Raw genomic sequence first — 16874 nt, 5'->3', positions numbered from 1 at the left:
TGGTCGTAGTTGTGTTTTTCTTTTCTTTCCCTTTTATTGTTGTTTAAAAAATATTAAAAAAAATAAATCTATGTGACTTTAAGCCTCTTTCATGAACTCACAAACACTCCTCACAGGTAGGGATGGGAACCGAATTAGGTACTTTTATAGGTACCGACTGAATTCTGTCAAAAGTACCGGGTACCGATTCACGTAAAACCAAAAGGTACCACATTTAGGTACCTAAATGCATCTTTGTGACTGTGAGGGAGTGGAAGAGTAGGTGCTTTTCCATGCTGGACATGAGCACAGCATTGCAAGGTTATCGTAGAATAATTATATTAAATTGAAAAATGAAACATTTTATTATTAAACAAATTAATATTTTTTACCACATAAACACAAAAAAGTACCGAAAAGTGGTACCGTTGAGTACCGGGACGATTGCCAGGTATCGGGCATCAGTACCGTATCGTTGAAAGGTACCCATCCCTACTCACAGGTGCTTTAATCTTTAGGCAATGACCTCATTGTTTATTACAAATCATTAAAACTTTATTGTTCAATTTGATGATGGACCTGTGCTGCCTTTAAAGACCTCCAGACAGTAGGAGATTTGAATGTCGGTTATGTAAAACATGATGATGTGTTCTTTTTTGTTATATAAAAATAAAATCTCTCAATACATCTAAATCTATAAATACAGAGGAATGTTAAATTCATGAATGTCTCATATATCCAGAGAATTCTTCCTCCTCCTCTTCTTCCTCCTCCTCTTCTTCCTCCTCCTCAAAGGAATTGAGTGTGTGTGTTTCAGTCAGGGGTGTGACAGCTGTGTGATCAGCTGACTTTATTTGTGTGCATGAATTTGAATTTGTGTGATCCAGCAGGTGTGTGAGGAAGTCTCTGCTGTCCTTCTCCTCGCCCTGCTCTTCCTCCTCCTCCTCATCTTCCTCCTCACTCGCGGCCAGAGTCGAGAGTTTCACTGAGAACAGGTTGATGTTACCTGAGCTGTCACATACCTCCTCCTCCTTCTCTGTGTCCTCTGTCTCTCCCTTTTCTTTTTCTGCATCCTTTTCCTCATTCTCATTGGTCACATGATCCTCAAGTGTGGTTTGACCTTCAGGTCCATCAAAAATGTCTTTTTCCTCCTCCTCTTCCTCCTCCTCCTCTTTTTCATCTTCATTCTGGTGGACCTCTCCCTGTGCGACCCTTTCCTCACTTTTTGTGCTCTCTGTAGATCTCCCAGAATCCCCTGAGGCAGAGTTAGAGCAGGATCTATTGGCTGGAGTAAGTTCTGCTCCTCTGTCTAAGTACTCTTTCTCCTCCTCCTCCACCTCCTCTTCTTCTTCCTCTTCCTCCTCCTCCTCCTCCCTGGCTGCAGGCTGCAGTGTAGGAGAGACATGGAGCCTGTTGTGTTTCTCTGGGCTGACAGAGACCTGGTCAAGGATGGGGATCTCTGGAGTTAGGGTGTAGCCTCCACTTAGAACCGCCTGCAAAGAAAGAGGAGGGGAAGATTATCTTCTGTACACCCACTTCCTGTTTGTAAACTAGGATGAAATACAACAGAAAAATGGCAGAACACAAGCTACACCAGGGGACTAACCACTGAAAAAAAAATGGCTTTGAAAACAGGAAACAACTTCCAGGTCTGAGTGACATCAACGTGGTGACATGTATTCAGTGGACGGTGTTTTTGGGGACCCAGCATTTAAACCAGAGGAAAATTAAGCATATAAATCACTCTGAGTTTAGTGCTAGTACCTTTATGGTATGATAAAAAAATATAAACTGGGATACATTTCCTTGAATTCTTTGTGTTTCTGCAGCAGCTGTAACCACCACTACCACCAACACATGCAGCTGAAAATCCCCAGGTAACCCAAACACGGTTCCTCTGAAACATCAGCGATCCAGCCTGAATTCTGCAGAATTTGAGTCCATTGCTATCACCTCTAAAAACCAACAACAAACAGATAATTTGATGTTGTAAAAGTCATTCAGGAGCCTCAAAATCTACTTTATCTCCTAGTCAATGATTTTCTAAACAAAAGTTTTTGTGTTAACACATTTGTTCATGTGATTTCTTAGTTAATACTTCTAATAAATTTGCAAATTAGAAAAAAAAAAAAAAAGAAATTTGTGACATCATAGATTTTACAAATTTCAAATAGTTGATAAATTTGAAAAAATAAAAATTTTCAAAATAAAAAAAAATTGCAAAATAAAAAAAAGGAAATTAAAAAATGTGCAAAATTTGCTGAAATGACATATATTTGCAAAAAAAAAACTTAAATAATGCAGTTTCAAAATTTTGCTTACTTTCCAAAAATTCTAAAAACTTTCTAAAATTGCAAAAAAAGGGGGGGATTTATATATAAAAAATATAAATATAAAAAATTGCTTAATCTTCAAAAAATGTGGAATTCTTTTTCTTAATTTGCAAAAATGTCAAAAAATTTAAATTGAAAAAAATTCCCAAAAAATGAAAAAAATGCAACAAATCACAAAAAATCAAAAGCTTTATGTCCAAGGGTGATGCATTTTTCGTGAAAAAAATGTTTAATTTGATTTTACTAAGGATCTGTGTTTATTTATACCCTCTGTAAGAAAAATAAAAAAAAAACCTTAATTTTAATAAGAAAAATTTTAAAGCTACAAGGAGCCACTGCAAAGGAGTCAAAGAGCCACCTGAGGCTCCAGAGCCGCAGGTCAAAGACCCCTGGTTTAAACTGTTTAATGGTCCCTGACTCGTCTGTGTGCATGAAGAAAATGTGCCCATATATTTCGAACTAACTTGTTATTTTAGTGACAACACTGTATCTATGACACAAACTGGTTGATGCAGCAGCAGAGAGTGGTATCACCTGTGTCTGTGGGATAAGATTCCTGTTTTTATCAAAGTGGTTTAGAGTGTGATGTAACAGCTGTGTCTGGTTTAAAAAGTCTGCTTCCTCTTTAACAAAGAGCTCGGTCTCTGCCGGGATCCTTTCTGTAATGTTGTCTGACACTCACAATAACAACGTGAGGCTCATCGAGGACTACGTTGCTGTCTGTTTCACTGAATCAGAATCAGTTTTTGATCTGAACCAGGATTTCTCTGATGAACACTAGCTACATGTGTTTCAGTTTCAGGCTTGGAGCGTCAGTCGATCTGTATCTAACATCTTGTCCAAAATGCAACATGCTTCGATCTGAGGGTACCTGCCAAACCAGAAATGCTTCACATTCACTCTACACGAAGAGCAGGATGTAAACTGAGCAGACTCATTGATTTAAATAGGAGTACGGGTGTTTCTTACCAGCAGAGCTCGGGGCAGGTTAGCCTTCAGTTTACACAGAAACCCGGAGTAATAAAGCCCGTAGAGGACGACTGTCACCACAATGACAACGAGGATCAGCAGACCTGCACCTGCTCCTAGAAACACAGGGACTGAACACACACATGCACAGACACACAGAGTTTATTTCATGTTTTGATCTCAATGTTTACACTTTACATTTTCTGTAGAGCCTGTTTGGGGCTAGTTAGGTTAGCATCTTCTTAATATCACACTAGTATTTGCATTAGCTGATACAAAGTTATAAGAATATTAACTCCTGTGGATCAGTGCACTAGCTACTTGATTTAGCCTCTTGTCCAAACATTACTCACCTGTGCTGAGCTGCGGGGCGCTGGTGAAGGCGCAGCTCCAGGTGGACGGCTCTGTGTTTTTATTGATTCGTATTTGTGTTTGCACCTGAACGCAGTACTCGACGCCCTTCTCCAGGTTACGGAGCTTAGAGCTCCTGTCACGAGTTTCATACACATTCTGCAGGAAAATATAAAGACAGATTTCTCTTACAACTTAATCTCTGACACCATGTCATACAGTGAATCAGTCAGGGCATCATCTGTCTCTCTGAAGCTGTCGGACCAAATCTTGGGTTAATCTCAAATATTATCCTGGGATCAAACTGAACCGATCCTGACCTGTGAGCCGCCTCGTTTCTTCCACAGCACTATGAAGGTTGGGTCGTACAAACGGTACAGGTTTAACACTCTGGCATCCCTGTCCGGCTCCGGCAGGGAAATGTTGACCGTCAGGCAGTTTCCACATCCAGACAGCTTTACTAAAGCTGGACCAATCCTCGCTGCACACAACACAAAAGCTGTTTAACTATACACGTCAGAGTATTTCTGCTTGGAGACAAAACAGCAGCACATCCATCAGCACATCCAACTCTAGCTAACAACAACACCAAGGCCTGTGCTTCGAAGCTGATTTTTCTCTGTCCTGCTGGTGTCTGATGCTCTAACCGTGATAAACCACCCTGTGTAATAGGCACTGCATATTGCCTACTGTTTTTTGCATATAGTATGTAGTATGACTGTTCTGTTGGGTCTGTTTTGTAGTATACTTCTCTGGTTTCCAGTTTTGGAGGGCAGAGCTACAGCTAATGATTTTTTTTTCTTTTTTTACCTTTACTAAAAAAGTACAAACAAACTCTGGGGGATCATATCACAGCAGAAATATCATATTTGATTTTTAATCCTACAACAAAATATATATATATCATTTATTTAAGAAAAACTGGAAGGAATTGACTTTTACAGCTGATGGAAAAAACACTTCTATATAATCTACATATGGTTAAAAAAGAAGGTAATTATAGGTTTAAATGGGCTTTTATGAATTTGTAGAAGTAAACACCTCTTTTATAACTGGAAGTAACAAGATTTGCCCGTGTTTCTTTCTCATCTCTTCACTTTTATCTCATGGACCATCTAACGCAGGGGTCTGCAACCTTTACTTTCGTAGGAGCCATTTTGCCTCATCTCACCTGCAGCAAAGTCATTCAGGAGCCACAAAATCTACTTTATCTTCACATTGAGGCAAAAAAAGAGTAAAATCTAGTGAATAATTATCTAAACAAGAAGTTTTATGTTTTTAAAATTGTACATTGTAAATTTGCAAAATTTATGAAATTTCACTAAGTAGAAAATCTAAAAAAAATAAAACTTTCAAAAATTTGCAAAATAAAAAATGAAATTTAAAAAATATGCAAAGTTTTGCGATTTCAAAAAATTTGCTGAAATGTCATATATTTTTATAAAACACCTAACTAATGCAATTTTTAAATTTTTCTTGATTTCCAAAAATTGTAAAACTTTCTAAAATTGCAAAAAGGAGGATTTATATAAAAAAAATGCTAAATCTTCAAAAATTGGGAATTATTTTCTTTATCTGCAAAAATGCCAAAAAAAAATTAAATTAAAAAAATTTCCAGAAATCTTAAAAAAAATGCAAAAAAATAAAAGCTTTAATTTAAGGGTTGATGCGTTTTTAGTACAAAATGTTATATTATGATTTTACTTTGTGTCTGTGTTGCTATCATTAATACCCTCTGTAAGAAAAATATAAAGAAACAACTTTATTTTAATAATATTTTTTTAAAGTTATGAGGAGCCACTGCAAAGGAGTCAAAGGGCCGCATGAGGCTACAGAGCCGCAGGTTGAAGACCCCTAGTCCAACGTTAGTGTTGTTGTATTGTAGTTTTAATTCTGACTCATTCCAGTAGATGGCGGTAATTCACCGTAACCTGTCACCCACATGAACAAACAGTGTTAGCGCTAAGCGGCAACCTCTGGTCTGAGATTATGAGACAATGCGGAAGTGCTACAATCTGCTGTTTCTTGAGTGTCCACTTGAGGCTGGCTCTGGAAGTACCAGAAGTCACATACACACCAAGCCAAAAAAACAGGTTTTAAAACAAAAATTAACCTATTTACAGCCTGGTTCAGAAAACGTCTCCTGTCTAAGTAGCTAATTTTACCACCGGCACCCACTGTACGGGGGGTGAATTTTTTCTAACTCGACTTTTCAGAGGGTATCAAGATCGCAAGCTCGCCCAATCAGAGGCACCGCTCAGGGTCACGTGACCAGCAGGCGCCCTATAGCTGTACGCGAAACCCTTGCCACTACCAATATGGCCGCTATAGCTGATGTGCTTCATTTACCGTTTCAGAAACAGACGAGTAACGTCGGGTAGACTACGTCCATGTTTTATACAGTCATTGGTGCATTGTGGGAAACAGTATGCCAGGTAGCCTGGTCTGTTGCATAGTGAGAATTTTTCCTGGATCAGTAGGACATCGGGGAGTTTTTGCATACTGACTTCTACGAACTGGATTTCAGCCAAAATATTAGGCACTACCAGTGTAGTAGGAAAATACAAACAAAAAGAAGGGCACTGAGGAAGCGCTCTGCCCGAATCATCTGTGCCATAATGAAGTGAAACTGAGAGATCTGCTGTTTGTATCCTCCAATGAACTAAAGTTATTTACTTTTAGGAGCAGGTTTGTAACTTTCCTTTTAGATCAAGCTCCAGGAATGGACTGGCTCAGGCTTAGACCAGTTCTTAGTCTCCTTCAGACTAGGATCACACTGTTAGACTGTTGGACTGTTAAAGGCTTGGTCTACGTATGTACATACTGTCATCCCTTGGTGAAAAGGTGATGTTTCTGGATTTGTTGGAGATGCTGCCATTGTAGGTGGCCTGCACAGCAAGGTTGTGGGTCACGTCGCTGTTCAGCGTCACCTTGAGAGACGTGGTCGAGGAATGTCCACGAGGTTTCCATTTCTTCCAGTTAACACTGCACACACACAAAACAACACAACACAACATCATACACAATCTTTAAATACATGTATTTGGAATTTTATTTTAAATCCTGGACTGGTTTCTTTTATCATCAAGTAAATCGCTCTAAATAACTAGTTAAATAGTTTTAGTTTGGCCTTTAAATGTAGTTTTTAAAATCTGTGCTAAGTTTACTCTTTTTTATACCTTGAGCTTAAACAGCCATGATATAACAATAAGTAAACTCAAATACAATCTGGTTAAATATTTGATTGATAACCTGATTAAACAACAGATAACCACATTTGATCAAACAATACATTAGACTGAAATAAATCAAATCATCTGTGTAGAAAACAAAGTCTTCAAAATGACTGTTCAAACAAAGCTTACCTGAAACTGAAACACACACACACACACACACACATACCACAGGGTCATATCCTAACCACTCCGCTGTACGCTCAGCTCTTCTCTGTATTTCTCTGTAAGTATGAAGCGGGCAAACCCGCTGAACATGAAACACAGGAACGATGGTTCGAGTCCAGCTTGAGACATTCATCGTTTCCTGTCTTTGGTTTCCTGTTTCCACTGTTTATAGAGAAATAAATTTTCTCTAAAGTTCACATGAAGAGGAGGCCAACCGATATGCCAACTCCTACAGACCTGAAACATTTCATTCCCTTTACACGAGGGTGATTAATCAGACTGATCGGTAAAGGGTTAATAAATTAGTCCCCTTTTGCAGCTGAAACAAAATCTGTTTCTTTTTTTCCCTCTTTAATCAAATTTTTATGATAAAAATGTTTTTCATGATGCTCAAATAAATTTTATTGCGGTAAATTATTCTTCTTTGAATCTAAAATCTGTCAGCATGTCTACAAATATCACTCTTAAACAGCTTCTTATTATTATAAATGTAGCTAGTTTGAGCTGTAGGTGAGTTTTTTGACAGATTATTGGACAGTATTACGTCTTCTTTCTGTGTTTCCGTCTGCAATCTTCACACTTAACCCCCTGGGGGAAATTCCCCCTCAAAGACTGCTGCAGGATGTGGCAGCACAGATCAAGATGGGGAGCAGGGAGTTTACCTTCTGAAGACCTGGTACAGGGTCCCTGGAGGAGTACCGGGCCCGGGGTCCCAGTGAAGGACATGATAGAAGTTCTTAGAGTCCATTCGGAGGTTCTCAGGAGCGGGAAGAGAGACGAGCACTGAGAGGACAAGTCAACACGAGTTATCAATTAACAAAGAAAAACAGTGTACAATAGCACACCTGCCAGGTAATGACTGCAGCCTGTGGGTGTGTGCTGCCCTCTGGACTATCTTTCATACCTGTTCCCACTCACCTGAACACAGCTGCCAAATCAGACAGAGAAACAGGAACACGCTGATCATCTCTTTGTCAGAACGGTGCCGAGTCCACCTCCAAACACAGCATCATCCTAACAACAAAAACAGCAGAAAATATATCAAAAGTCAACAAAATTTGGGGAAAAAGTGACCAACAAAAGAATATTCTTAATTCAAGAGCTCAGATCTTTTTTTTTTCAATCTTTAGTGTAAAAACTCCAAATCATTGAGACAATACAGCAACATGTTGTTTTTATAAAACTGGGAAAAAAAGATATAATACACAATCTGATGGCAAAAAATTTTCTTGTTTCTATCTTTTATATTAATATTGTGTTTTTATGTTAAACGTTTTTTCCGATTAGTATTTTTGGAAGAGAGTAACAAATTTTAATTATTTTATATATTCTAGTATGTATAGCAAATTCATAATAAACACATTTAAATCTTAAAAAAGTCCACATTTTAACATTCAAACAGCAGGACCCACCCAACATATAAAAATAAACAATAGAATAAATAAACATTAATTATATAAAGTTAATCGCATCTGGCAACAAAATCAATTTCATTACTGCTAAAAAAAGAAGAGGAAGAAAAACAACAGAATTACTGATAAATTAATTTAAAAAAAATGCTATATTGAATTTGTCAGTAGTAGGCTGTCCGCATTGTGACGTTTCAAGGGTGTGAATCAGGTTCATAGTCTGTATTTGTCGGTAAACTTCACACACACAGACACAGAGACACACACACATACGCAGTAAACCTACGTTTCTATCCGCAGACACACACACACACACACACACACACACTGTCCCGGGTTCGTTGTTAAATGCTGAAGCTCACTGACACTCACCTTTTCTCTCCGAGCGACACACACCGACACACAACACCAGCTCACACCATGGACTTGATAATGTACCTTGTACACACACAACCCGACTGCGACTACCGTCAATACACTGTGATCCACAGTCTGAGCGTCATACCTACACTTCCGGGGACAGCTTTTCACAATAAAAGGCGTCTTCGTCGTCTTCTGCTTCTTGCCCATTCTCTGACCACAGGTCAAGACAAAAGCAAACGTGCCTTTTGACTCTTACTCTATCCTACAACGAATGCAAATTTGGAAAAATGAAAAAATATAATCATATTACTGAATTAGTTTGAGATACAAAGTCTTTTATTTATTAATTTAAAGGAAATTAGAATGACGCAGAGAGTGTCGATTATAGATATAAATTATAACAGAAATTATCTTTGGTATTTGATAATCCGAAATTGTTTTAAGCTTCATCAAGGAGTCTTTCAATTTTGCAGAGATCCAGGAGGTTCCATCTCTTCCACACTGTCTCCAGCACATTTGTGGTGTGCTTGAAAATACACTTTCCATCGTTGTGTGATTAAAAATGTTATAATATTATACTACTGACACAAAATGTTTTACCATGTCTTGGAGAGTGTGGTTGTTTCAATAATAATAATAATAATAATAATAATAATAATAATAATAATAATAATAATAATAATATTTAAATTATAATTATAATAATTATTATTATAATCGTTATTTCATTTTTTTAATTATATTTATTTCTTATTATTATAATTGTTATTAATATAGTAATACTACTACTACTACTACTACTAATAATAATAATAATAATAATAATAATAATAATAATAATGATAATACTTATTATCATTTAAATTATTATTACTATAATTATAACTATAACAATTGTAATAATAACTGTGCCAAATTTCCCTTTTTCGCATTTATTGTGAATATATTGTGTAGACATAAATTCACTTGTCTTTTACTCTTGATAAGTAGTCAAAACACTGGGTATACTTTGTTCTCATATATTTACACAGAAAAAAACAGATCCTTCATTTATCTTTTTAAAGAAGCTGGCTTTAATAAAATAATCTATGACCTGCAGATATCTGAAAAGGTCTGATTTGAGTGCCACGTATTTTTAAAAGGTTGTTTTTATTATAATTTTTCAGCCATTTTTTCCCAATTTACTTTTCGAATTAAGTTTATCATCTAGTTTTATTTGTGGTGTATAAAGTTTATCCGGTTTTGCGTGAAAAAGGAACCGAAAGTCAAGTCACATGATCGGATTGAGAAAAGTGCTCTTATTTTGAAAGCAGTCATTCAGCTTCCTGTCTGAGCGTTTTCTTTTCCGAACGTCACGCGGTGTTTTCCATGAGTGTGCGTGTGTTCAGTGTTTTGTGTGCACGCGCTAATTTGTAAGTGATGCCTTACACACACACACACACACACACACACACACACACACACACACACACACACACACACACACACACACACACACACACACACACACACACATAAAGCTTTGTAATAGTTTATTATGTCAGGATCTACAGAGGGAGTCCGCAGACAGCAGGGGGCGTCCACATCGTCTGTTCGTCTCAAACACTCAGATATATCTCAAAATATATACACACACACCTTTCTGCATATACTTAACTTATTATCGTACCTTTACACACACACACACAACCTGTTTATCAGGAGCAAGAAGGTGCACAACAACACAACTTTAAATATTAATTAGTTCACCTGGAGCAGACTTCCAGGTGATGTTAGGAGGAAGAAGAAGAAGAGGAAGAGGAGGAGTCAATCAAGCAGCAGAGAACATTCTTGAACCTCAAACAGCTGAACAGAGCAAAACACAGAACAGCCTGTGTGTGTTTTTTCCTGAAGTTCAGTCTGTTATATAATAAAATGTGTTTTCACTCACAGCTGCAGCTGTTTCCATCTGTTCACCACAAAGTGCATCCAGTGCCAACGCGCCTGACAGTCACCGCGCAGGGAAAAGCAAAGACATGGAGTCTTAATGTAATAATTTGCAAGGTAAACTACACACAGGGTGGGATAAATGTTGACATGCAGGAGACACAGAGCTGTGACTGAGGAGAATCTTGTTTCTTAGCTTTTTCTGTTGTCTTTTCTCCTCTAGGATATGAGGAAACTACAGGAGCAAATGAAGCAAGGAGACATGATAACACAACAAAAGGAGGGGAAGCTGATAGTGGTGTGAACACACAAACAGCAGGAGGAGTTAAAAGTTCTTCAGCCTCTCTGTAGATTAAATCCAGCGATAAGAAATATAATCCACAGAGAGTTTGTCAGAGGAAGAAAACACGGAGGTGTCGCCTGACTCCTGCTCTCACAGTCTGAACCCTGTGATCCATCAGTAGATAAATGTAAGAAGCAGGCTCTCTGCAGTCCAGTCTTGGTGGTCCACAGGAGCCTCAGGTGTGCCTGACAGGGAGGGAGCAGGTGGAAGGTGCAAGTGGGGAAAGTGCTGGGAGAAGGTGTGTGGAGGTGGTCCCAACACACTGTAAGCTTTCAAAGCAGAGAGTCCGTTCAACACTGACAAGTCCAGGAAGGTCACATGGATGGAGGAGGAGGAGGTGGAGGAGGAGGGGGCTTCAAAGTCAGCTGGCGGGGTGATGGAGATATCCTGTGTGGGGTAGGGTGCATGAGGACTGTGGACTCTGAGGGTCTGAAGGCCCAGCAGAGACAGGTACTGACTGTGTGTGGGTCTCTCTCCACAGAAGGAGAGCCTGAGGTGGGCGACAGTACTCCTGTTCAGCACCTCCTGCAGCACCCACTCCTCCTTCACCCACACAGTGAGGAGCCCCTCCTCCCTGAGGCCAGCAGGGGGCAGGGCAGAGCGCAGCACGGTGTGACATCTGCACACTGAGTTAGCCAGAGCCTCGCTGCAGTCCCTGATTGGGGTGGAGCAGCTGCAGTTCCTCAGGCTGAAGCTGGGGGCGCCGCTGTCAAACAGCAGGGTGGAGTTTAAGGGTGGAGAGGCTTCAGAGGGTGGGGTCAGGAAGGACAGCCACCACAGCAACCACAGCAACCAGGCAGAGGACGGGGTGTGTGGAGACATCTCCATGGAGCTGGGACGGACTACATCTTCACCACGACGGACAGAGACAGAGACAGGAAGTTAGCATGTGGATAAATGAGCTAATGGACAGTTACCCCACCCACCATCCTCCACCCGCCACTCTCTCTCTGCCCTGCAGTAACCTGCTGCTGCTGCTGCTGCTTTTGCAACATGTGGAAGTCAGCTCACTGAACCCAACTCTATTTCCAGACACACACACACACACACTTTCAGGAGGAGTCAAACACTGGTCTCTTTATTTCAGCTGTGTGAGACGGTGGAAAAGTGGAGTGTTTGGGTTTGAATCCAAAGTCTTGTTCCCTCGCTCTGTGTTTTTCAGAGTTGGCAGGTTTGACTCAGCGTCTGTTCGAGTGTCAGAGACAGGAAGTGGAAAAAACGTGAGGTGTTTTTTAGAAAAGAGAGATCATTTTGAGTTTTTTTTTTGCTGTTAAACTGAAGTCAGAGGAGAATCCTGTGGAAGATTCAAACTCAGGTGTCTCAGGTGATCCGCAGCTCATCCTGGGACAGATCCTGGTCTGTCTGATCCTAGAGTCCCTCTAAGCAGAGTCTGGGACTCCTCTGCTCCCTATTGAGTCACCCTTCACTAGATCATTATCTGATGATTATATCATGATTCACAGCCTCTACACGGTCACTCAAATCATGAAGGGAAAAAGACAGAAAGGGAGCATGTGTGTGTGTGTGTGTGTGTGTGTGTGTGTGTGTGTGTGTGTGTGTGTGTGTGTTATATAACAGAGGTTTGGTGAACAGCAGCAGCTGCAGACTCTTCAAACATTCTTCCCCCATGACTCTGCAGACCATTATTTTTATTGACTGTTGTTAACTGAGCACACTGTAGCACACACACACTCTCGCTCTCACACACTCACGCAGCAGGTCAAAAACAAAATAATTCCAAACAGCTGAGTTTTATTTTTTTACACAGTTTGCTCCTTTTTTCTTGGCTTCAACGAAAGTTTAAGAAAAATAAATTATTCGGTTCTTAATGAGATAAAAGTGAAACTAAGACTTTTTACATTCAGATTAAACTCTTATTTAATTTAATTAAAACATTTTAAAAGCCTGAAGTAAAAAATTAAACTTTATTTAACAAATAAATTCCTAATTTGTTTGCAGATCTTGGAAAAAAAACAAAGGATGGATGGCATGAAAGCTCCCCAAAAGTGGATCCAAAACAGTTAGAGCTCCCCCTACTGACTGGCTGGAGTATAAGTGACACTCAACAGTCGTTGAACTTTCCGTATTCGTAAGCGTCTGCTTCAAAACCAAAGGAGAATTTGTTCTGCCGTGGACTGGATCCACCTGAGGGAGCCTTGACACTTCATCAAGAAGTTAAATGTGGGTTTGGTTAAAGGAGGGAACGGGAAAACCACAGCTCCAGGAGCCAAATCCACACTAGAGACTCTGACTCGTTATGTAAAACACATCATGTCGTCATCAGAGTAATTTTGGCTCCATTTTTGGACAATAATTTAGTAACTGAGCAGGATTAACACAACTTTTTAACACTATTAAATAATAAACTTTAATATACTTTTAATCAACAGGTCTGAAAAATGTAGCAGTTCCTCTAGTGTCCACTAGAGGCTGGTTCCAAAAGTGAGTCAGCCCCCATAGAGCCCAATTAGAAGAGGTCACTGAGCTTAACCATTGGGCAACGTTCGGGTTGTTTGGCTATTTTTTCACAACAATAACAAACAAATAATCAATCCATATATGGTAACAATGGCGGAGCTAGATATGAGTGATCCATATAAGGACGAGAGACGTCTTTTATGTTTTCACAGGATGTGACTGTCACTGTCACTGATCACACACTCTCACACTCATGCACACGACTGGATCAATTAACAGGTTTAAGTGATTATAGATCACACATCTGACAGCAAAAAGAGTAAGTGTGTGTGTATGTGTGTGTGTTTTACTCACTGTGGCTCTCAGAGGTTCTGGGGGCTTTTTGCTGCAGAGACAATCCCGACTGAAGCACACACACTCCATATGACCATCTGCGAAGAGAGAGGAAGAGAAAAAAAGAGAAGGAAGGTAAAGTAACCAGGATGGATGGAAGAAGAACTGAAGGTGTTAAATGTGGAAAGGTTTAACTTCCTCACTCTGGTCCGAAGAGTCGGGACGTTCTGGTTCATCTGAAGAGAAAATCAAACACACAAATCAGGATCTGTTTTCTTCTCCTCTTTACTCTCTCCTCCTCTTCTTCCCTCTCCTCTCCTCTCCTCTCCTCCTCTTTTGGATCCTCCTCTCAGTTTCCAATCAGCAGACTCTGTCATGAAAACTTCAGTGTTTGCTGCCCTCCTGTGGCTGATCATCTTACTACATCAGCTGGAGACAATAAATCACAGGATTGATTTGGAAAGATGAAGCTGAATGATTACATCCAAAACAAACTGATAAATTCTCCTGTTGTGGCAAGAAATCTAGACCCTCAGCACCCCTGGAGGCTGATCCTAACGGCCCCCCTGTGCCCCAATCCCACCAGACTTGACCTGTCCAGATCCCCAATTTTAGACCAAAACATCTGTTAACGTATAAAAACATGAGGGCTCAGTGTGTTTTGGTTGGATTACTGTATTAATAATTTACCCAAGAGCACACCTGATCCAACCAATCAGACGCTGGGATAACAAAGCTTTTGGTAAACGTAATGGAAACCACATGAGTATCATTCAAAACAACATGGGATTCATTTAAGAATTTTTAGATACACAAATGATAACTTTGTAAACTTTTATGTAAACATTTCACCATATAAATGGATTGACTTTAACCTAAATATATGAAGTATCTCAAATAATGAATTAAAATAGCAAAAATAAACCTTAAAAGTGAGTCAGCAGCTATTATTGATAGTCAAAAAGGAATTGCTAAAACTAAAGCACTGGTTTGATGAAAACAAATTATTATTAAACTTGAACAAAACCAAGTTCATGATATTTGAAAATTCTAAAATTAAGCAAGGGGTTTGTTTGGAAATTGAAAATGTGGAAATTGAAAGAGTTTCCGAAAGTAAGTTTCTGGGTGTCATAATTGATCATAAGTTATCCTGGAAGCCTCATACTAAATATTTGTGGACCAAAGTTTCAAAAAGTATTGGAGTTTTGGGTAAAATTAAACATGTGTTGGATCAGAAGTAACTTCAGATGTTGTACTATGCACTTATTGATCCGAGTCTGTCCTATTGTGTTGAGGTATGGGGAAATACATATAAAAGCACCTTACAAAAGATTTATATATTTACAAGAGAGTCAAAATGATGGTCCACCATGCTGAGTACCTTGCTCATACAAATCCTTTGTTTTTAAAATCGAGGACTTAAAAATCCTGGGACTTGATAAAATTTAAAACAGGTCAGATTTTGTTCTGCTATAAAGAACTGGACAGCTAATTTTATCATCTTTTTAGTTTTTTTTTCCAAATAATTGAGTCAGTCAACATGCTTTTAACTAAGGTTCTATTCAAGGTTCTATTTATATTAAAGTTGTTTGTCTTATTATACTAAGATTATGTGAATTATGAAATTACATGACAGTGTAAGGGGGGCTGAACTTGATAAACTTTGCTTCCTTCAGCCCCTGAACTCACACTTTATCATTGTGTGCTTTTTTTTTTCCCATTACACATATTGTTTGTTTTTATGTATGTGCATGTTTGAGACAAATACAAATCAAATCAAATCAAAGTGTGTAAAGTCTAAAAGAAGAGGATTAGGGCCACTGAGTATTTTGGGGTGGGGAAAGTTTATTAATAGACGGTTTTAAAAGAGTTTTTTGACCTCTAAGGAAAAAGGAAAACGTCTGAGATTTCTAGGTTTTGCTCAGAATTTTGAGTGTAGAGTCTTCCTATAAGACTACGTTTTGTCGGTGTGAAGGGAGGAACTTCTCAGACCCATGTTTAAGTTTTAACGGCAATAAAAACAAGAAAAAAAATACCGTTGTCCTTAGAGTTTTGGATGTAGGGACCCGTTTATTATTCACCAAAAAAAAACAATCAATCCACGATAAAACAAACAACTAAAACGTTAAACGCCCGTTACAACAAACCATGGTTGAAAACTGTAAGCCTCCCATTCTACACACACCTGGCTCATTACCTCAGGCTTCTTAAATCCATTTAAACTACCACCTACTGGCAGAGCAAAAAATAGCATTCAAAAAAAGTTCTTAGACATACAAAGAAACAAGAGAAACCAAGAAAACAAAACTAAATTATGGCTCCAACATCGAGTTTCAAGTCAGAATCTAGATGAAAATTGCTGGCTTGATCTCAAAAACATGACAGGGGCTCTGCTCCACATCTGTAGAAGTCAGAAGGTGGTCAGAACGATGTGAAGGTCAGTGAAGGAGAACCAAACATACCTCTTGTAGTCTCTGTGTCCTCCTCTCTGTAACTCACAGTCCAGCTGTAAATATTTTAACAGATCATTGATGATGCATCTTTAAAAAATCCAGCCTTACGGAGCAGAAAGCAGATTTTACGCTGACTCTAAAACAGTGGAGTTCAGTCAAACAGCCTCATTTTCCCTCTACCCCCTCCCCTCGTTTCCATGGTAACAGCAAACTAAACGGAAAGCATGCTGTGTGTGACACACACACTCAGCAAATCCCCTCTGAGTCACTGGATGAATCCTAAAAAGCTCAGTGATCTCATGCAGAAATTACCACGTGTGTGTGTGATGGGTGGCGGGGATCCTTCAGCTAACAACTCTTCACACACTGAGTTTCCACATGAATCTGAGCTGAAGGCTTTTCTGTTTTTAATTACTTTCTTCTGTTTAACATCTCAATCTCTCTAATAAGCTTGTTATCAATTATATGCCTGAATATGGGAGGCATCTTCGGGTGAAAATCCATCAAAATACGCAATCACAAATCACAATATATATATTTATCTCATCTAATGTGACTTTATAAATGTTTGACCTTGTATTGTTTAACCTCTCACA

The 16874-nt window shown here is 39.0% G+C and overlaps 2 protein-coding genes across 3 annotated transcripts; both read right to left on the bottom strand.

The window, feature by feature from the left end:
• Positions 1-10: 10 nt before the first annotated feature.
• crfb1 (cytokine receptor family member b1) lies at positions 11-8952 on the bottom strand. Its single transcript, XM_074695572.1, has 8 exons — positions 8815-8952; positions 7952-8047; positions 7696-7816; positions 6457-6617; positions 3953-4113; positions 3635-3791; positions 3282-3412; positions 11-1472 (listed from the first exon to the last, which is right to left on the bottom strand). Exons 2-8 carry the CDS (start codon positions 7998-8000, stop codon positions 699-701), a joined length of 1554 nt encoding a protein of 517 aa, XP_074551673.1. The 5' UTR covers positions 8001-8047; positions 8815-8952; the 3' UTR covers positions 11-698.
• Positions 8953-10359: 1407 nt separating this feature from the next.
• Positions 10360-16812, bottom strand: LOC141808837 (exosomal polycystin-1-interacting protein-like). 2 transcript variants are annotated; one of them, XM_074695573.1, is made up of 4 exons: positions 16288-16812; positions 14029-14254; positions 13847-13923; positions 10360-11922 (listed from the first exon to the last, which is right to left on the bottom strand). In XM_074695573.1, the coding sequence occupies exon 4, from the start codon at positions 11900-11902 to the stop codon at positions 11189-11191; it is 714 nt and encodes a 237-aa protein (XP_074551674.1). In that variant the 5' UTR covers positions 11903-11922; positions 13847-13923; positions 14029-14254; positions 16288-16812; the 3' UTR covers positions 10360-11188. The 2 variants fall into 2 exon arrangements, with proteins under 2 accessions (XP_074551674.1, XP_074551675.1); XM_074695574.1 differs by having other exon boundaries at positions 14029-14061.
• Positions 16813-16874: the final 62 nt, after the last annotated feature.

The sequence above is a fragment of the Halichoeres trimaculatus genome, unplaced genomic scaffold (genome assembly GCF_033239565.1).
Source record: "Halichoeres trimaculatus isolate MK-OKI-2021-1 unplaced genomic scaffold, fHalTri1.1 fHalTri1_scaffold_19, whole genome shotgun sequence".
NCBI lineage: Eukaryota > Metazoa > Chordata > Actinopteri > Labriformes > Labridae > Halichoeres > Halichoeres trimaculatus.
This window is presented reverse-complemented; position numbering and strand designations above follow the sequence as displayed.